At 46.3% G+C, this 22,267-nt stretch overlaps 1 protein-coding gene across 2 annotated transcripts in view; it reads left to right on the top strand.

The window, feature by feature from the left end:
• Positions 1-22,267, top strand: part of AOAH (acyloxyacyl hydrolase) — a 131,310-nt gene that overhangs the window by 49,155 nt on the left and 59,888 nt on the right. For both annotated transcript variants that reach the window (XM_075586629.1, XM_075586630.1), the window contains exons 5-7: positions 14,962-15,021; positions 17,042-17,124; positions 18,932-18,992. In XM_075586629.1, the coding sequence (XP_075442744.1) occupies positions 14,962-15,021; positions 17,042-17,124; positions 18,932-18,992 (204 nt within the window). The remainder of the gene's footprint in view (positions 1-14,961; positions 15,022-17,041; positions 17,125-18,931; positions 18,993-22,267) is intronic.

Genomic DNA, 22,267 nt, shown 5'->3' with positions numbered 1-22,267 from the left:
CGTGGGCAAGTCTATGAACTAACCGGAGGAGTCCTAGTCATCAGGGACTCCCCTGAGAACCAAATGCTCGGGGTCTGCCCGTTATGTGATTACCCAGATGGCTCTCTTCATCTGCTGGGAAGTTGCTCCGCTTGCCGTGTGCCTTATCTGCGGGCTAGGCTAAATGCCCCGCAGAACCAGACCTTGCGATGAGCACTGGGGAGCTGCGCAGCTTATACACCCTGGTGCGTAAGTTGTCCCAATTGGCTCAAGTATCTGCCGATGACGCTGTACGATATTATATTGCTATGGTATACGAACTATTCTACCCCGATCTGCAAGTGGTGTCCACTTAACCCTCATCCAGGTCCTGCATGGACCTCCCCATCGTCCGGCATGGCGGCTGGATGGAAGGCTCCCTGCTTGGGCCCACTGCCTGGGTGAACGCCTTCAACCGAGTACCTGATCCTCCTCTGTTTCCGGACCCATCCTTTTCTGCGCCCGTGCCGGTGGCGCCTCACTCCCATACTGAGAGGTATGTTCTACTGCCGCTCCGGTAAGCCGCTCCGACAGGTAGGAACCCTCTGTCGAGCCTGCTGTTCCAGACACCCCAGAGGTATCGGCCAGTACCTCCCATGTACCCGATGTTGCTGTGACCAGTCTTACTGCTACCGCTGGCGGTGAGTCGCTTGTACTCTCTTCAGATCCCGCTGGGATCAAGCCCAGAAATCTGCGGAACTGTACCTGCGGCATCAGCAGGAGATGTGTGAGGCCCACGCTCGCGCACTCTCCTACATGCGAGCTGCTGAAAGCCACTATGATGAGATGCTGTTGCAGATTCCACTGTCGGGAGAAGTGCCGGCCGACACCACCCCTGATGACTGCATCCACTCTCCTACCGTTGCTGCTCCACCACCGGGAGAGAAGAAGGCCGCCGAGTCGCCCGGCCGGGTGAGCTCCAGTGATATCCAGGCCGCTCCGGTGAGTGCTAAAGATGCGAACAATCCTTTCCTCCTACACTGTAGGGAGAGGAAGGAAGCCCTAGACGCTTGCCAGGCCAAAGAGCTGGCTTTAGCCCATTTTGTTAAGGCCAAAGGGAGGGGAAAATTGAACTTGACCCAGGACTGTGCCAACTCTCCCGGGGAGAGTCCCCTGAATGTGCCCCCTCGAGACTTTGGTGAGGCCCCTTTGTCACCGGTGGCCCCAGTCTCTGTGTCATCTGCCCCTTCTACCCCGCTCTCCCCATCAGTCACTAGTCCCAGGACTTTATCACCAGTGAGTCGCGTGGCTCCAAATGAACACTATAATTTATTGTCTAATATGCTTGTGACACTTTTGGAGGGGTCTGTTCAGTGGGGGGATTGTGATGATGAGGGTATGGGCTTATCAAAATCCTAGAATGTATTGTCTCCTGTTAGGGAGGAGGCAGAAGGAACCCCAATGTGGGAAGGTCCTATTTTCTGGGTGCAACCTGGCACCGCTACTGATAGAAGCCTGGTAAAGTTTAGCCGTGCAGCTCGAGTAATAGTACACAGGTTCAGGAAGATGGGATATGAGTTCTCATATCTCCCTGAGAAATTGATGCGCAGTGTCGAAACTCACCACCTAGAGTGGGTGAAAGAAGCCATTATTGCCCATCTAGAGACATATGCTAAAGACCCTGCTTATGTGGATCTAGATAGAGCTCCACAACTATTAAAATTATGGATGGTAGGCTGAGATATCTACCTAGACAGGGTGGAGTATATTTCAGAGTATGGAAAACGCAGGTGCTACTCTGTAAAAGTACCTGATGGCAATGGCAGAATGGTCAGGAAGCCTGACCCAGCTCATTATTATTAATGTATTTCTATTACTACTGTGGTAGCAATTGGTTCTGTTCTATTCGTTAAACTGTGTTGCCATGATATGCCATGTATCTGTGTCTATGCAGTGTTTATGCCGGTCATATTATGCTGAAGTGTACAATTGGTTCAATTTCAGCTCATGTTAATTTACAGGTGTTGCACAGCAATGTAAGGTTATACCTGCTGTAGTCCCAAGCCGGGATGGTTGGAGTTTTACCAGAGGGAGAATGTAACATAGCCTCCCGGCAGTTACTTCTTTTTCTGGGCTTTTCCTCTGTCAGTCCTGTTAGAACAGGCATTGGAAAGGTTAATTCCTTCAAGAGGTCTGTATGTGTATTTCAGCCTTGAATGTGTAGCAATATTCGAGGGCGGGCTTTGCAACTCTGAGGTTGTCAATCAAAGGGGTGGATATTGGTTGGAATGCCCCCTGCTGTGTGTGGGCCAATCTGTATCCGGCTTTGGCTTGTAATGAGTCAAAGTTAGAGACATTCCCCTGAGATGTTCAAATTGGGACATGCCTCCTAAATTAGGTTGTCAGTTAGTCAGTTTTGAGCGTGAGCTGAAATAGAGGAGACAACACATGAAGAAGCTGTCTCTTTCCTTCCCCCCATGCTGAGGGGAAGGGGGGGGGAAAGAAGATCATGCTACTAGTCAGGGCGCTGAGCTAGGTAGAGAAAGGACTGATCATGGATGACTGTTGTGACCTGCTGTACACTTACCTGCAATAAAGCTACCAAGAAAAGACATTGCTGTGTGGCTTCCTGTCTCTGCATGAGGAGTGTCAGTGAGGGTCTATCCCCTGAAGACCCCAGAGGACCCTCACTGGCTGGAGGCACTGCACCATCTGGATATACAAAGGTAATCTGTCCCCTGTCCCGGCTCTCCCCACAGCACCGCTGAGCCCTCAGCCCTCCTGTTACCAGCAGGTTGCAGCACCATTACACCTGAAGTAACCAGAGAAGGAGAGTACCCCCCATCTCACTTAGGGGGGGATGGGATAAAAGGGTTACATATCTAAGAGAGAAGGTAACACTGTGGTTGTGTCTACATAACTCACCTATTGTTCTCCCTGTAATTGAAATGATAACAATTGTCCCAGGAACATTTACATATGAATGGGGTTACCGCCTGTATTTAGCCCCAGTAAGTGTTTATAGAGGCGTAGCTAGGTTAGGACCTTAGCGGGCAAGACCTGTTGTAAAATTTAAAATGCCCGACTTAAATCTGATCACAGTCGCCACTTAATATTTGTGCTTAATTATAGTTCGGGCCGTCCAGAAAAGTGTTCCCTCAGTCCCAATCTCTGCAAACGATGGCGGGCCTCTCACTGCCGCATTCTGCACTTTTCTCCCCCACAATGCTTTGAAGTGTTAGAGGGGCCACATGGCAGGCTCCAGTGTGGCACTTCTATTCTGAAGCCAGGGCACGTTGGTATGAATGGCTCCCGATAGCATTAACACAGTTCCCTTTTAAATCACTCCAAGTCCTGTAATATTTCCTCCACTTTATTGGGAAAAGGTAGCAGGGTACAGATGCTTGTGGATGGTGTGTATTGGTGATTATTAGTTAGGAACCGGTAAAAAGAGATGGCCTCACCAAGGGTTATAAACAGAGAAAGGTTCTTTACTCACTGTCTCCAGGGTTGAAAAGGAAGTGAGGTGCGGTGTGGGCAAAGGAAAAGTCTAGGGGCAGACCATGTCTGAACAAACAGGAGGGGGGGCAGACTAGCCCATTCTGGTGAGGATCTCAGAGACTGCTGTAGCAGCTCACTGATGTCATGCTCGCAGGCAAGGAGTGCAACATTGTTGCAAGCCACGCAGGCACAGTATGTGTCTGCAGACTCCATGCAGCTGGGAATAAACTCTGACAGGCAGAAACTGCAAAGGAGAGAGGGGGTGAGTCAGAAATGTGGCTCTTGTTCCATAACACTCCCCGTCTGGTATCTGTAGATACCACTATATGGCAAGCTATGTGGAACATATGTGCAATACATACAACATAACAATATACTGCAAAGGTCCATATTTCCATAGCAATGTGATACCGGCTGGTACCACTGGCATCAAAGTCCTTTGGCCAGGCCTTCCAGTAAGGGAAGCCAGGTGGGTGCGCAGCTCTTGGTTAGCTTGACGCACCACAATGTCTCTTAAAAGTCCACGGCACTGGTAACCAGTTTTTTTTCCGCGAATGCATTTGATCTCTTCCGCATATGTTTCTCTTTGAACATGACTGAGAACAGTTTCCTTAGCCTTTGTAATTTCCTCTACGGTGCGCAGCTCTTTGCAGATGTGCCAGCCGTGGCAGCCGGTAGTTTTACCATCTGGTGTCTGGCGGAAGGAGGAGGCTATATGCCCGAGACGGGCTACTGTTCGCAGAAGGGCCGTCCACTTTGAGAAGCGTTGGAATCGATGTGATCCGAATGCGTTTTTGTGCGATACATTGGTGAGTACCACGGATACTTGTGGGGGCCTTATCTCCGTATCCTTTTCGGGATCCACGAGTTCAAAATCGTCAACTGGGGTTAGTAGCGTTTCCGCAGGCTGCGCAAGAAACATTGGTCCTGTGAGCCACGACGTATTCTGCAGTTGAGATGCGGGTACTGATCTAGTGGCGTGATCTGCGGGATTTTGCTCTGTGGGCACGTGGTGCCATTGTTCTGGTTGGGTTGACTTCCTGATTCTTTCTACACGGTTAGCTACGTATACGTAGAATCTCCTTTTCTTATTGTAGATGTATCCCAGTACCACCTTGCTATCTGTGTAGAGTTTGACGGCATCTGGTTTGCTGTCCATCTCATTCTCGATAAGCTCCGCCAGTTCTACTGCTAACACTGCACCACACAGCTCGAGTCTGGGTATAGTATGGTCAGGTTGTGGCGCCAGCTTAGCTTTGCCAAGGATGAACCTGATGTGGCAACTTCCATCCACGTCCGTGGTTTTTAGGTAGGCCACCGCTGCTATAGCTTTGGTGGAGGCATCTGAGAACACGCAAAGCTCTTTGCTGTGTGCGGTGGTGAGAGATATAGGTGAATAGGGGCGTGGGATTTGCAGTTGCTCAAGGGCCTTCAGGGAGTGTTTCCACGTTTCCCACTCTTTCCGTTTTTCTGGAGGTAGTGGGGTGTCCCATTCCTGTTTTTCGAAGGACATTTCTCTGAGGAGGGACTTCCCTTGTATAGTGACAGGAGCCACGAATCCTAGCGGGTCGTAGAGACTGTTAACGGTGGACAGGACTCCGCGACGTGTGAAGGGTTTTTCTTCGATGGCTACCTGGAACGTGAAGGTGTCCGTTTTAAGATTCCAGCTTATCCCCAGGCTCCGCTGTATGGGAGGCGTGTCGGTCCCCAGATCCAAAGTCTTGAGATCTGGTGCTTGATCATCTGCGTGAAACGCCTTCATCACTGTGGCACTGTTGGAAGCTATTTTGTGCAACCTTAGGTTGGCCTTCGCTAACATCTTTTGTGTCCTCTTGAGTAGATCTACGGCTTCTTCTTCGGTGGGAACTGATTTTAATCCGTCGTCCACATAGAAGTCTCTTTCGACGAAGCTCCTGGCGTCTTTCCCGAACTCTGCTTCTCCGTCTTGGGCCGTTCTTCTGAGGCCGTAGGCTGCCACTGCAGGTGATGGGCTGTTCCCGAAGACATGTACTTTCATGCGGTACTCCGTGATTTCTTTTTCTACGTCGTCATCTTGGTACCACAGGAATCTTAGGTAGTTACGGTTGTCTTCTCGCACAAGGAAGCAGTGGAACATCTGTTGAATATCTGCGGTTATGGCGATAGGTTCCTTGCGGAAGCGGATCAGCACTCCCAGAAGACTGTTCGTCAGATCCGGCCCGGTGAGGAGAACATCGTTTAGGGAGACTCCCTGATGCTGAGCGCTGGAGTCGAATACCACTCGGATTTGGCCAGGTTTCTGGGGGTGGTAGACGCCAAATGACGGGAGGTACCAGCATTCTTCGCCTTCTTTCAGTGGGGGCGCCAACTCTGCATGGCCACTGTGGAAGATTTTTTGCATGAAGGCCACAAATTGTTCCTTGGTCTCCGGTTTCCTTTGTAGGTTACGGCGGAGCGAAGCGAGCCTAGACATAGCATGGTCTCTGTTGTTTGGGAGGCGTCTTCTTGGCGAGCGGAAAGGTAGTGGGGCCACCCAACTGCCCAATTCGTCCTTGAAGAGCTCCTTATCCATTAACCTCAAGAATTCTTTGTCTTCCATTGATGGCGCCTGTTTGTCGTCGTCCTTTGTTGTCTGGAACACTGTACTCCCTAGGTCATTGGGGTATTTTCTTGCCACAGGCGCGTCTCCGTAGTTCCTTTTGGTCTCGAGCTTCTCGTGGACCTGAAAGTGGTTCGGACAAGGTTTGAAGTGGGACATACGACCGTTCTCCAACAAGTTCGTCCGTAGGGCGCCTACGTTGTCGGGTCCTCGTATCCTGTCTATGCATACTTCTCCCACTACCACCCATCCTAGATCGAGCCTTTGAGCGCTTGGGCCGTTGTGGTCCCCATTTCGCTGTTCGCGGATCTTGTGTGCTCTCATGATGTCTCTGCCAAGTAGCAGCAGGATCTGGGCATCTTCGTCTAGTGGTGGGATATGATCGGCAATGGTTTTTAGATGGGGATGGTGTCGCGCCACGTCTGGCGTGGGGATCTCAGTCCTATCTTCCGCCATGTGATTGCACTCGATGAGTGTGGGAAGGGGCATGCTCACTTTGCCGTCTACTGAGCATATGGTGTAGCCATTCACTCTTCTCCCTGTAGTCTCCATTCGCCCTGCGCACGTTCTGAGAGTGTAAGGAGAAGTACTGTCTTGTATGCCGAACATATCGAAGAATTCTGACCTGACCAGCGATCGGTTGCTCTGGTCGTCGATGATTGCATACATCCGTTTGGCTCTTTGGGGTTGTCCCTCTGGGTGCACTGCTACCAGACATATTTTAGAGCAAGATCTACCGTCGTTTCCTTCTCCGCATACTTCTGTGCATTTGGATGCTACTGACGTCGGGGGGGGTGTGTCTCCCACTTCTTCCTCCCCGCCCTGCTTTGTCGGAGGGTTAGGGGCTTTGCTTGCTTTGGGCTTCATAGCTTCCGGGTGTAGAGCGGCTATGTGCCTGTCGCTATCGCACTCTGTGCATTTCATAGCTTCTTTGCAGTCCTTGAATAAATGAGTTGTGGAAGCACAACATTTGAAACAGGCTCCCCATTCCCTGAGTAGGTTCTTTCGCTCCTCTATGGGTTTCATCCTGAATCCGAAGCACTTGTTAAGTGGATGCGGCTTTTTGTGGATAGGGCATTCTTTGTTAAGGTCCCTTGGTTTTTTGTCCCTGTCGGCCGTCTGGCTGGGACTCGCGTGGGTCGTAGGGGGCACGTCCGTCCTGTGGACCGAGATGGGTGTTCTGGAGTCCTTGCACCTTGCTGTTGACCTTTCGTTCCTCGGGTGGCTGGCGCTGGATGTGGTTTGCGCCCCTAAGATGAAGCTGGGGTCGTTTCTTGTCTTTGCCGCTTCGCAGATGAAGCTCACGAAGAATGAGAATGGGGGGAAGACAACCTGCTTCTCCCTTTTGTATTTGGAACCTTGTGAAAGCCACCTTTCTTGGAGGTTGAAGGGTAGCTTCTCCAGGATGGGTCTCACTCCACGAGCTGAATCTAGGGCGTTGAGACCTATTAAGGAATGGTCTTTCCTTGCGAACTCCAGTTCTTGCAGCAGGTCTCCAAGATCTCGTAACTTCGAGTAGTCTTTACTCGTGATCTTGGGGAAGCCCTCGATTCTTTTGAAGAGTGAATCCTCGACTGCTTCAGGGCTGCCATAGGTCTCTTCTAGCCTTTCCCACACTAGGTCCAGACCTACTTGGGGTTGATGTGCGTTTGCCGTCCGAAGTCTCTGCGCTTGCTCCCTGGATACGTTCCCCAAGAACTTAACTAACAGGTTGAGCTCTTCCCTTGCTGAGAAGTCCAAGCTGTCGATTGCGTCTTTGAACGTGAACTTCCACGTCCGGTAGTTCTCAGGGCGGTCGTCGAAGCTGATGAGTCCTGCATGCACCAAGTCGCGCCGGATCATGTACTTGGCTATGTCTGTCAGACCTGAGACGTCGGCGCGTTTGCCCCGTTCTGAGGTAGTTGCTGGGACGGTCTGTGCGGTCGCCTCTTCCTTGGCGTGGACGCGTGATGGCTGCTGGCCAGTGTGAGGGGCTGTTTTCTCCCGCGTGGGTGTACCTGGATTACGAGCCTGTTGTGGTGCATCCGTGTGCGCTCTGGCGTGTGGATCACTGTTGCGGCTGTGGCTATCCCAGGCAGCGTGTGCCATTGACGGAGCAGCGTCTTCTCCTCGTGGTCCTAGCGAGTTTTCGTTGTCTGTGGTGTCGCTCCCTCCGTGTTGAGATGGTGCGCTGGTGTTTACACTGAAGAGGCTCCTTACGTAGTCTTCAGTGCGTTGGGCTGGATCCTCTGAAGCTATCCGTCTGTACGGTAGCTCCCCGCCGTCCTGTCTCGCAGCTGCTTCTAGGACTTCGGCTTGGGCTATGGCGGCGGCGGCTTCCTTCTCTTGATTAAGTGCCTCTAGATCCGCGTCCAATTCGGCCTTTTTACGCGCCGCGGCAGCGGCGGCATTGGCGGCGGTGGCATTAGCAGCGGCATTGGCAGCGGCGGCAGTGGCAGCGGCGGCAGTGGCAGCGGCGGCGGCATTCTGCTCCTCTTCTTCTATGCCCGCTCTTTCTGCCCTTACGGCTGCCTCTCTCCGACCATATTCGGCCCTGGCACGTGCGGCCTCTGCTGTGGCTCGCGCCTTGGTAGCGCTCGCGCTTGCGCTAGACGCGTGAGATTGCATTGATCTTGCTGACCTTGATGAGTGTCTGGATATGCTTGAGCGCTGCGATGCAGTTTCCAGCAAAAGGTCTTTTCTCTGGTCTTCGGCCTCAGTAATAGTGGTCTGCACGAAGCCGTCACGCTCCAGGTCAGTTGCCTCCTGCTGGTCGCGTTCGCTGAGGCTTTCCTCTGTGTTAATTCTTTTTAGGTAGGCGAGATATGTTTGTGACAGCATTTGGTAACGTTTGTGACTTGACCTCAATTGGGCTATAGCTTGCCTAATTTGTTTCTCCTGATCACTAGTGCTTGCAACGTTACATATTTCACGACCAGTGTCCTCCCAGGCCTTCTCTAACCTTTCGCGGTGTGCTTCAATGTCGCTCTCATATTTTTCGCGGGCCTTTTGTGTCGGTGTGACTGTCCGTTTAGGCCTTGCGCCTGCCTGCGCCTGTTGCAGATGCGCAGCGGTCTCTGTGTCTGAGAGATCGCTTTCCTGCGTGATGTCTGGTGAGGCTCTGAGTTCTGCCATGCTGTAGGTGTGTGTAGGCCTTTGCCAGTGCGTGTGGCGTGCGGTCTTTTACCTGTCAGCGATGGGCGTCTGTCTCAGATGATGCCGAGCGGTGTCCTGCAGCGTGCAGCGTTGGGGTAGCTGTACTTACAGATGTCCGTTGGCTCCTCACTGTGGGGCTGAGCAGCGGGTGGACTCAGACAGAGAAAAAGGCAATTAGGTATTGTGAGAGAAGCACTGTTAGTTGCAAGGCTGTGTGCAGTTTGCTGTATAAAGCTTGCTGCCCTGTCTGGCAGAGTGAAGCTGCTGCTTGTCCTGGGGTGCAGAGACTATTCTGTATAGCATAGAGTCTTTGAGTAGTAGCTGCTGTGTGATTCCTTTGTGTAGTATTAGCAAAGTAAGGCTGCTCACTGTCTTTGCATAAAGCTGTGGTAGTTTGCTGTGTAGAGGCTTGTGGCTCTGTGTAGCAACGTGCTTGTGCAATGTGGTGAGAGACTGCTGTTTATATATTTGCTACGTAAGCTGCTCGCTTGTATCTTTAGCATAAAGGCTGTGGGTAGCAGCTCCTCTGTGTGTATTTCCCAAGGCACACGGTCCTCTTTTTACTATTCTGAAGCCAGGGCACGTTGGTATGAATGGCTCCCGATAGCATTAACACAGTTCCCTTTTAAATCACTCCAAGTCCTGTAATATTTCCTCCACTTTATTGGGAAAAGGTAGCAGGGTACAGATGCTTGTGGATGGTGTGTATTGGTGATTATTAGTTAGGAACCGGTAAAAAGAGATGGCCTCACCAAGGGTTATAAACAGAGAAAGGTTCTTTACTCACTGTCTCCAGGGTTGAAAAGGAAGTGAGGTGCGGTGTGGGCAAAGGAAAAGTCTAGGGGCAGACCATGTCTGAACAAACAGGAGGGGGGGCAGACTAGCCCATTCTGGTGAGGATCTCAGAGACTGCTGTAGCAGCTCACTGATGTCATGCTCGCAGGCAAGGAGTGCAACATTGTTGCAAGCCACACAGGCACAGTATGTGTCTGCAGACTCCATGCAGCTGGGAATAAACTCTGACAGGCAGAAACTGCAAAGGAGAGAGGGGGGTGAGTCAGAAATGTGGCTCTTGTTCCATAACAACTTCTGCTTCCAGCCTCTTCATTTCTGCTCACAGCACAGCACAAGTGCACAATTCATTTTGGACAGGAGGCAGTGTGTGGTGGTGGTGGTGGTGCGGTGAAACTGACTCTGCCTACTAGGGGGAGATGTATCAACTTAAAGAAAGTGCCAATAAGTTTCTTTTGACCCATTGCTCTATTTTCTGAAAGTGTTTCTTTCATTTGATGCAAATTGTTGCCCAGAAAAATTTACCCCACTTTGGACCTGGTGGATTTTTTTACGCAAATAGAAGATACAAAAGTGACGCCGGGAGATGCAGAGTTTGCTACATCTCATTACAATATGTGCGTCAACTAATCTTTGTGAATCCTGGCCTTAGTGTGATATTAGGATATAGTACTACATACTGTGCCAACGTTACCATCAAATCCTAAGGACTGGGTCCCGCTGCGCCTGGTGGCACACGCAACCGCGTGCGCGCTACTCACTATCTGCTTGTATCCTCCCGCGCTGGTCCCAGTCCCTCCTCACTGCAGGGCTCACTAGACGCTGTGACGCGTCAGCCAGCAGGGGATACAATAGATTGTAATCCCAAGCGGCGATGCGTCACATGGTGTGGCAGGGAGCCAATGAGGAGGGGAGGAGGAGGAGAGGAGGGGAGGAGAGGAGGAGGAACTTGCCATGACACAAGTGCTTTACAAGGAAGCCAGTTAATGTACTGTTGTTGTTGTACAGTGTGTCCTAGATATCATTAATGATGAGAGTTCTTCTTCCATCACTTTCCATCACTAATAAATAGTTAATTTGCCTGCCTGGAGAGCGTACTGTGTGTGTGCTGTGTGTTTTGGCCCGCCCCCCCTTTCATGGCTGCGCCCCCCAGCCTGTTTTGGCCCGCCCCCTGCTTGCAAAAATACTCCCTACGGACCGCAGATAGCACTAAAATGCCCTACAAGCGCCGCCTGTATGCAGTGCGGGTGAGCAGTCTGATGCAGCGGGCCTTAGCCTAAGGATAGTATGATTTCTTGATCGGAGATTGTGTTATCTGTTGTAATAATGTACTTCAAAATTAATATGAATTCAGTTATAAAACTCAAGTGCATAATACAGTATCGTAGAGAAAGCAGATGTGAATTATCTTGAATAAACTAAGTTATATTTGTGTAATATCAGTTGATACAAATTAGATTGCAATTATTACTGTGTTATGAGGAGAGAATTAGAACAGGTTGAAAAGATTGATTGTGGTTGTGTAAAAATATTCTACATTGTTTTACAGCAGATCTGGTTTTACAGCTGTTATGTCATCAATCATACCAATGTTTAGTCTCATTACATTTATCGGAGCTTTTACAGGCAGGACACATTCATTCTAGCGCTTACCATGATGGTATTTTCATACAGAAGAATGCAATCAATACAAAGAAACTTAAAAGCTGTTGCGGTAGATACTGCATATCAATAAAATAGTACAGAAGCGACATCAGTATCACAAACCCAATTCTGAAATAAATACAGGCATACCCCGCTTTAAGTACACTCACTTTAAGTACACTCGCGAGTAAGTACATATCGCCCAATAGGCAAATGGCAGCTCACGCATGCGCCTGTCATCATGTCCTGAACAGCAATACCGGCTCCCTACCTGTACCGAAGGTTTGCGCAAGCAGAGAGACTATAGAGCCTGTTACAAATGTGTTATTTACATCAGTTATGCACGTATATAACGATTGCAGTACAGTACATGCATCAATAAGTGGGAAAAGGTAGTGCTTCACTTTAAGTACATTTTCGCTTTACATACATGCTCCGGTCCCATTGCGTACGTTAATGTGGGGTATGCCTGTACAGGTCTAATGAATGTTTCAATGGTTTTTTTTTACCTGTTATTAAGCCCTTTTGAAGCCGCACCAAATGTTTGAGAAACCCTTTTTTTTTTTTTTTTTTTAATTCAAACTTGCTGCAGTCTAAGCCAATGCTGAGCATGACTTCAACTTTACATAGTCTACGGAAGCGGTGCACAAAGTGGGGGCGCGCCCATGTGGGGCGGAAGATTTTTCTGGGAGGGTGCGTGCCATTGCAGGTGCACCACGCTCTTCCCCAGGCATTAAAATGAAATGCCGGGGGATCGCATGAGGCCCCTGCAACGCTATTACTTACCTTGATTCTGCCGGCGTCACTCATGTCCATGGCAACGTGGTGTCAAATGACGCAGCGGGGTCATGTGCCATGACGTCACCCACGTCAAATGACGCTGCGGGTCACGTGACGACGTATATATATTTACCAAAAATTCAATTATATCATAGATGGCATACTATCATTCATAATTGTAGACAAAAATTGTAAATATCTAGAATGAACACACAATGCTAACTAGCTATTTATGCACATGACCACTATGATGGGCATATTACAATCTACAGTATGTTCAAAAGCCAATCGATTAGTACTTTATGAACTTATAAATAATTTCTGAATAGAATTATTATCATTCCTGTTCGTAAATGGAATGATCAATACATATATTAGACACATAACATATATGCATATGTCCATTATATTGAACATCACAGATATTATGATTACTACAAGAGACAGAGATGTAAGTCATAATTATTTGGTGATGTAATGATCTCTTACAATAGCACAAGACAGTGGAGAGGTAAATTAACTGGCATATATAACAGAAATATAAGATCATTCTCTAAGAAATGATCCTAAGTCAAAGTCAAGATTAAGGCCAACGGGGGGCAGCGTTTTTAACTGATAGATCCAGTTGGTCCCCTCCTAGAGTTTTTAGTTATTCAACTCCAACCTTCTAATTAGGGTTTGGGCATCCAATGCCCTAACATACTAAACTATCTTACAAGACGCAAAAGAGCTGCATACTTCTCCTTACCTGATATATAAGACGTCACTGATTGTCATTGGGACAAAATTCAATTGATATATTATTCACTATATATATCCCTATGACCTTCAGTATCCACACAAGAAAGAGGTTTTCATGAGATACTACTTTTTATGTATATACTTAATTTTGTTGTTGATAATATTTTTGGATATGTATTAAAGCTTTATTATTTTGAGTTTTAACTGCTGGTCACACCAGTCATTCAACTGCCCTATTCCATATCAATTGGAAGGACTATTATTGTCCAGTCTAATAACCATTGAATATGTATTTAGTGCTTTATTTTGGGTTCTTTATGATCCTTCTTGGATCATTGTCGTTTTAGTTTGATCACTATCTCCATTTGCCCCTATATTATTGTTCTGAAAGTATGTATTTACTCATTTAGGTTTAAACTAGGTGAGCGGTTGTATATATTTTTCTTTCATAAATTTGAAAGACACAGTCTGTTTACATACTTTATTGAAGCAATATTGTATTCACTTTTTCTTCATATACACTGGAGAAAACAGCACCATCAACCAGAGTTAAAGCGCCATGGAGGGCTTTTCTTTCTGCACAGTAAATAAGTAGAGATGACAAACACTCTCATAATCTGTAAGAAGTCAAAGGATGCTTCCAAAACAGAAAATATAACAACTATTGAACAATATCACCATGTACATCATCCATGGTCCTCAAGAGTTACTTCATCAAGACATTTCAGGACCCCATTTATTACAACTCTTGACCACTATTGTTCCTGTGTAAAAAGTCAATTTACCATCATACAGTATCTTCTTCCAAGATATAACATTTCAGCATTCAGGTTTGGCACCTACGAAACGTTTATCTCCTTGAATATAGAATCTACAAATCAAGTTCTTACATGTGTTCTCAAAGATGGCAACATGTCGTCCGTCTTTTCTTGTTGGATTCCCTCTTCTCTCTGGATGTATTTCTCTCTCTCCTTAGTTAGCTAATCTGATGTATTTTGATGCAGAGTAAACCCACATTTTCTCTGTATATGGCATCACATGTGTCTTTATCTATCTGGCATAACGTATGAATAGCATCTTACAGATATGGAAGTCAACCTTGTGTAAAACTGAAAATCTATGACTGAATCTCTTCACAGATAGCCCACAACAGCTGTGTAATATCATCTTTAACCATAACCCTATTAGGAGTAGCCACACCTCTTTACTTCTTCAGATATCCTCCAAATAGCTGCAATTGTAATCAATAACTCATCTTAATTTCTTAGGATAGCATTTCTAACAGCCTGCCTCTACATCCTTCTGTCCTCCACTACAACTCAATATGAAATGTTTGACTAAGGAATTACTTCTGTTGGTATGGATAACATGACATTACGTGGGATATATATATATCCAGAGGAAAACAAACAAAAACTCCAGTATGTGAGATATCTCATAAGGGAAAAATAAATTCCTTCCTGACTCCAAATATTGGCAATCATAATTCTCCCTCGGTCAACATCTTTCCCATGTTTACTTATTTGGTATGTCCCTGTATACCTTTCCTTTCTAAAAAGATGTTCAACCTTTTTTTTAAGCTATCTATTGTATCTGCCATCACAGTCTCCATGGGTAATGAATTCCACATTGTAACTGCCCTCACTGTAAAGAACCCTTTCCTTTGTTGCTGGTAACACTTGTTTTGATACAAGCATGAGAATTAAGTTTAACTGCTTGAGGGGTTAGAGTTATTAGGGAGATCTAATGATATATATAGTATTGGAGGGGTGATTCATTGTTAACATTTAAAAAGTAGGTATGATTGATATATATATTTTTCCCCCTTTCAGGAAGGATTGCAAATGTCAATCGAGAAAGCTAAGAAGATTGTAAAACACTCCTACTATTTGGTAAGATCAACCGCAATGTTATTTGGAAACACACAGGATTTACATTCAATACTGTACATGTTACTGAATACATACATGGTTTAAACCGGGGGTGCGCAAAATTTCCCCCGCTGCGCCCTCCGCCCTGCTCTCCCAACCCGATCACGCCCCTCGCCCCCTTATTACCTTGTCTTCGGCCATGGCAACGTGACGTCACGTGACCCCGCGGCGTCAAGCCGAAGACAAGGTAAGGGACGTTGCAGAGGCCTCACGTGATCCCCCAGCATTTCATTTAAATGCCTTGGGCAAAAGTGCGGGGCTTCTGCAACCGCCGCACCCTCCCCCCTGGAAATCTTGCGCACGCTTGGTTTAAACCACCAAGCAAATGCAGAAGTGCTACTTCCGGAGATACTTAGTCTGAAGTAGGTGCTCCGGATCAGCAAACAGGGCTTTCAAGTTTGATGTTCCCTGCGTCACATGGGTCAATAGGAAGTCGCACCGCTGACGTCATAGCTTCTAATTGGCCCGCGGGGCCTGAACTCTCTGAACTGCAGACATATTGTGAACCCTGCTGGCCGAGTGGAGCATCTGCCAGTACCTAATTCGCAGGTAAGTATCTCTGGAAGCAGGGGGTTCCCGGAGCTGAAATTAACAGGGTTCAGCTCTGGAGACCCCCTGCTTCAATTAAATATATACTGTATGTATATAAAATCACAAACAAATCCACCGCCTTGGATTGCCTCTTTAAGATAAAGTATTGTAATCAACAGAAAACAGAAATGACGTTAAATAAATTCACAACGACATGGCATTAATATACAAAAACAAAAAGACCGAGTGATCCTACCCATGGAGCAGAGGCACTGCCATGATAGATACTGGTACATCAACATTCATATAGTTTAATTATCTCTATGTATCTTTTAGTGTGGAAGTTCCTCTCTTCATATTTATGTTCCCACCTGAATTACATAGTCATAGAGATTCAGGGTCATATAACTAAGCAGTGCTATTACATAAGACACTCCCAATTCAGTTGAATTGGCCGTAATGTCTTCTGGTGCTGGGAGATATTTTACAGAATATCAATGCATAGTAAATATGACCTTTAGTGGTTGAGACAATTTGAGAAATATATGTACACAAAAAATAACATTACTCGGAGTTGGCTGGCTTTTGGATGAGAAAAAGGCTGTGCCCCCGAAATGTTAATTTAGTTTTGCCAATTAATAGGAAGTAAACATAGCATTTTTTGCATCAATACTTGCGTGCCTCCATCCACAGAAATAGTACTGTATCATTATTGGCCTCTATTTGAAACATAGGGGCCGGTATGCTTGGCTTGCGCCAATGTTTGTCCTCTTTTTGTTTCTGTACTCATTTTTGGCTTTGAGAGCGCCTCCGTATACCTTTGTACTATTACTCTGAGTTGCAGGAATGGCTGCTTTACAGTGAAAAGTTTTAATGTGCAAACAATTTTCAATAAATTGTGTCAATGGCTTTGTTAGACTCAAGTGAAGTGCATTAATGAGTCAGTTAAGCAGTGTGCAGCCAGACTTCTGGCGCTCCCTCTTCATGGGACCACTTCCTGGAGCGATGACGACGCTAAGGGTGCTCAGATGCCCGAAACGGGAGTAGAGAGAAATCACTTTCATTTCGATCAGGTTGGCTGCTCCATCATAGTGGTCAACCAATCTGCCCCTAGAAAATGAGCATGATGTACCTAGTAGATCATAAGGGCCCCTGCTGTACCAAGTATGTCATTATGGCATTCTAAAAGGTTAATGGTACTAGGTTTTAATTGTACACAATTGCATTGATTACACACTTTGTGTGATTTTTAGGCAGGTGACTCTTGTGCCTCATCTTACCTGCCTATAACTAGGAAATATTAATAGTGCTTATTCCAATTCAAATAGAAATTATAATGAGAATAATAAAAAAAATATCAGTTATTAGTGTTAATACTGTTATTACTAATAATATTACAAGCATGTTAAATCATCCATAAGCTAACACACTTTTTTTTTTTATTCTGTAGAAGAACTCCAAAGTTATTTACGACGTTCTCAGCAAGATTTGCTCACTTCCAGTTCTCAGCAAGATCTGTGAAATGATAGAGTTGTAAGTATGAACACGAACAATAAGAGTTTGGCAGCAATACCCTGTCTGTCTCACCATTATTACTTCCAGAGAACTGCATAACACAGCTTTTTAATTTGGCAGCCAACACAAGCTTCGGTGCGATTGTGATTGCTCAAAATGTGTGAAATGTTCTCTGCAGAATGTGATGTTTGTAAGTTACAGGTGCATTCAGTCCGATAATCAGATGCTAAAGATAACTAATAGGCCCTTTACATTTTATTTTCTGCATGTTCTTCTTGCAGTAAAAGGATAAGGGTTGACACAATTTTCTGCATAAAGCAAAGCAAAACTAAACATTTATGTAAATGTGCAAGTTTTCCACTTATTTAGCTGGTTTCTTACATTAGACACAGATCTATCAAGAAATGTCTACATCATTTAAACCGTGTGGATTGAATTGATGCATAGAGAAAGTAAAACGGTATCAGTTACAGACATATATTTGAATGGATCTTAAAATAACAGTGTTTTCCAACCAGAGCGCCATGTCACCCAGGGGTGCCTCAGACTAACCTGAAAGCAGCAATATTATATTGCCCACATTTTTTTATTATTTCAATATGTAAAGTATGTGAAAATGTATAATTCCACAATCTTACCTACAATAAGCTGGCAATCGTTTGGTGCTCCTGTTATAAATCTGTAAAAATTCTGATTGTGTGCCTAACATAATGGCCGCTTTTCAGTTTAAATCAGTGCTTCAGTCAGTGCAACTCTGTATTTGAGATAATGAAAAAGCAGAGGTATTAAACTAATGATTTGCCTCTGTCTTTGCCAGGGAGGAATCAATTGCAAAAATAGTGCCACAGGAGGAAGCCACAACCACTACATCAGGGGGGGCGCAAACTGGGGGGTGCGACATTTTCTGCGGGGCAGGGAGCGCGGTGCTTACAGAGGCCCCGCGCTCTTCCCCAATACATTTAAATAAAATGCTAGGATGCGCGCGAGGCCTCTTTATGTCTCTTACCTTCTCGCCGGCTGCTTCTGGTGACGCATCGCCATGACAACGCGGAGTCAAATGACACCGTGGGGTCAAATGGCAACGCAACATGACGTCGGGACGTCAAATCACGTCGCTGGTGTCGGAGGAAAGGTAAGGGGGTAGAAACGAGCAGGGGGTGAACATTAACTAACAATAGATGAGGTTGAAAAAAAATACATATGTCCATCAAGTTCAACCTATGCTAAATTTAGACGTCCGATACTTATCCTATATTTTTATTTACAGTATTTTGATCCAGAGGAAGGCAAACAAAAGCCCCGAGTGAAATATCATCCAATGATGTCTCATAAGGCGAGAAATAAATTCTTTCCTGTCTCCAAATAATCAACTGTGTTGATAACACAAATTTTTGGTGTAAAATTATATCGCAATTAAATACTTATCTTCAGTTTCCAGCCAGTTTAATTGGAACTGAAATAAATGTGACAATTGATAAAAAATCTCAATAGGGGTACCCTGAAGGAAAAAAGGTTGGGAAACACTGCATTATAATATTGAGCTAATTACTACCTACCCCAATTGCTCCCATAACCACTCTCCATATTTCGCACTGATGCAAGCAGAGTTGACACGGAGCACCTTAATAAATTGATGCACTCCGGAGACGCCAATTTACTCACTATGTCACTTTTTTTTCCCACAGTCACCGGATTTTATAGCGATCATATTATGCATACAATTAATTGATATCATAAATATATATCTAGACATAATAAATGTTTAAAACAAAGCTTTGTCGAAAGAGCTGCTTTATAATTTCTTTTCCTTTCCATGTTTTCTTAGTTCAGTGGAAAATAAAGTACCATTGCAAGATTTTGACCAGGATAACTTCAGTGCTTTCCCAGTGAGTAAATCACTCTTATATTAGCTGGAATCCCAGTTCCTCTTGCTATCTATAACAATATTTGCAGATGGTGGACAATGTTTACTAAACAGTGTTAAGCTTTAGCGCACCTAATGAATGAGTCTAAAAGTTTATGCCAGAACTCCAACAGCATCTGAGTGCCACTGGACTTCTGTGATTGCCAAAATTTGATCACTTGGTAGTGATCACATGGTCGCGATGACTAAGAGATGTGACCAGCAGTGGAGGGGGTTCCACTTCCATTACGATCGTGGGCACCGCTCCATCTAGGGGATCTATCTTTAGAAAACAAGCAAAAATAGCATGATGTACTCAATACGGCACAATGTGACCGGTGACTTACCAGGTACATCACAAGGGCAGCAAAAAGGTGAAGGTGCACTAAGCCTTAGCAATAGTTTGTAAATGTTGGCCTCTCTTGCTTTGTGCACCAACTCAAAGATAGAAAATATAAAATATTTATTAATTCATTGACCAAGGAGGCGTGAGCTCTCCCCCTCCCCCCCCCCCCTTTTCCAAAACCCATCTACATAAAACATACAAATAAAGGAGAGGACACCGTTTTGGAGTTAAAACGGCCGTGGCTTGTTTATTAATAACAACTGGGGATAGCGCACCACTGTCACGCTGCGCTCACCACAAACAGGACGGAAGACCGTGGGACTGAGGTGGGAATGGAAAGACACCGACCCACAACCACGCAGTCCTGTCCGGAATGCGTACTCCAAGTCGTACAGCGTCGTAGGGTTGGAGAGGTCAGGGTAGTCAGGGTACTTGCCGTATTTCCGGGTTGGAGAGTGGAGGATGGTAGATTTCCGTAGCCAAGGTCCAGGGTAATAGAAGGTAGAATGGTCAAGGGACGAAGCCGGGGTCAAAGCGCTGGAGAATGTAGGAATCCAAAGAACAGCCAAGATCAGGACAGGAGAGAACAGACAGGTCAGGCCAAGCAGAGTTCAAGACACAACTAAACAGCAGTGGTGAGCACAATGCATAAACAGGAGTTTATGCTCAGCAAGGAATGCCAGACAGGAGCAGGTATATAAGTAGGAAGGATCCAATTACCTTGCAGGGGTGTGATCCGGTCCTCCAATGGTGTCCGGAAGGCAATAATCTGAAACAGCCTGCAGGTCAGGCTTCCCGGGTGATTACCCTGGTTGCCGGGTAACCCGCGTGCGGGCGCGATGCGCGTCGCGGAGCGCTGACGTCACACGGACGTGCGGCCGAGTTCCTTCCCTGTGGGAGGCACCGTGGCTCTTTTCAGAGCGTGCGTGTACCGGCCTGGCAGTGCGTGGGTTCATGGGTCCGCCGTGCGACGCGTCAGCCGGGCGGTTTCCGACAGGAGTTGCAGCGGATGTTACAACCACCTATCCTCACCAGAATGCTCAGGGCTGGACAACGCAAAGGGGGCACCCAGAAGTACGTCCCAATGACCTGCCCCCTTGCTTTAACTCTATGCTTTACCAGCCCCGAGCCCCTTCTGGTGGGACAAGCACCTACCCCCCCCCCCCAACCCCCAACTGCCGCCGCGACAAAGCAATTGGTCCACTGACCCCTCCATCAATCTTTTCTTCCTTGTTTTTTAAAAGGATTAACTTAAATATCTGCAAAATAAAGAAATGTTAACATTGAAATAAAATTACCCGAAATAACTTAACTAATAGTGATGGGTGGGTGGGAAACCTCTGCAACACCAAGGAACAAGGGACAGTTGCTTTTTCCTTGGTTCTAATTTAAAACTAACCGCCCCAACTGCCACCCTGATCGCTCACGCGACCACCATGACAGTTAGGGGGAGAGGGGGGGCGCACCCCCGGTCAATGGCTGTTGCCGCCCATACGGGCTAGGCCAGCTCTAAAACACACAGATACCCAGTAAGCTCATTTAAGCCCCAAAAGTTACCACAATATATATATATATATATATATATATATATATATATATATATATATATATATATATATATATATACTAGCTGAGAGACCCGGCGTTGCCTGGAATTTAAATAGATAAAATAAATTTCCCGACTATAGAATACTAAGTGCGCAAAAAGATACAATTTACATCCAAAATATTAACAGTTGCTGCCTATTGTTCAACTACACACAATAGCATATATATGGGGAAAGGGGGGAAACAACGGCGCAAATGACTGTTAACTGTATAATAAATTTGAGCATAAGTAGAATGTGGGTATGGTTTGCCAATGATTCTGAAATAAAATGAAGAGAAACAAAATATAGTGAAGTACGTTTAGTTAAAATATATGCGCAAAAGTAGATCGCTACTTACAAAGTAGCAGATGTAAACAAGCATGTAGGATATTATAATCCTCTCCGTCCTGCTGCCTGGAGTTGCTGTATGGATCCTTCACGTGGAACGCCAAGAAGCGCCGTGCTGGTTCTCCTCTGCCTGCAGCCCTTCTCCGTGACTTCCTGGTTGATCCTCTGGTCTCACAAGACTAGCCCGCTGACGTCACTCCGCCGAGATTTTGGCCGAAATTTGGATATAATATCAGTGATGAGCAGGGGGTTCTGCTGGCATGTGATGTTGGATAGGGATGCTGAAAGTTTGTCTTAGAGCCTCCTCCCTACTAGTTTCGTCCTGGATGAAGTCCAAAATCTCGGCGGAGTGACGTCAGCGGGCTAGTCTCGTCACAGTGAAATACCTATATAATCTCTTGAATAAAAGGGTCGTTTAGTTTAACACTTTGGCCAAAGCATTGTAAGCCTGTGAGACCCTCCAAGGCATGACCATAAATCACAGGTCCTAACACTGATTAAAATTCTTATTAACCTGTACAATACCAGGAAGAATGATCATAATTGATCTGTCATAATCAGCTGCATGGTTCTAAATCTGTTCCAGCTTTGACCCACTTTTACAGCCGGAAGACTTTGGTTCCATGTGTCGCGGGCGCCTATGGAGTGACTTTTTAAGGGGGCATTGCATTTACTCTCCTGGAGTGTAAAGGATGTGAACATTTGCTTTTGCGTGAACTCTTAAGCTACGGCCCCAGTGAGCACACGCGAGCAACGGAGCGCCTGGCGGCACTTGTGACCTTCCCCTGAGCGCTCTGAGGACTTCAGATCACTCGTGAGGGGAAGGAGTGGTGGGGGCGCGGCCATGATGTCACGCAGCTGGTTCACCCTTATTGGCTGAACCACCGCCGTGACGTGGCCATCGTGCCAAAACTCTAAATTCTTGACTTTCCAAAATGTGGTCGCGCATTGTGTGAATGAGCAATGGCTCACTGA

Source organism: Ascaphus truei, chromosome 2 (genome assembly GCF_040206685.1).
Source record: "Ascaphus truei isolate aAscTru1 chromosome 2, aAscTru1.hap1, whole genome shotgun sequence".
Taxonomy (NCBI): domain Eukaryota; kingdom Metazoa; phylum Chordata; class Amphibia; order Anura; family Ascaphidae; genus Ascaphus; species Ascaphus truei.
The sequence above is the reverse complement of the archived record's forward strand: the minus strand, read 5'-3'. Positions and strand labels throughout refer to the sequence as shown.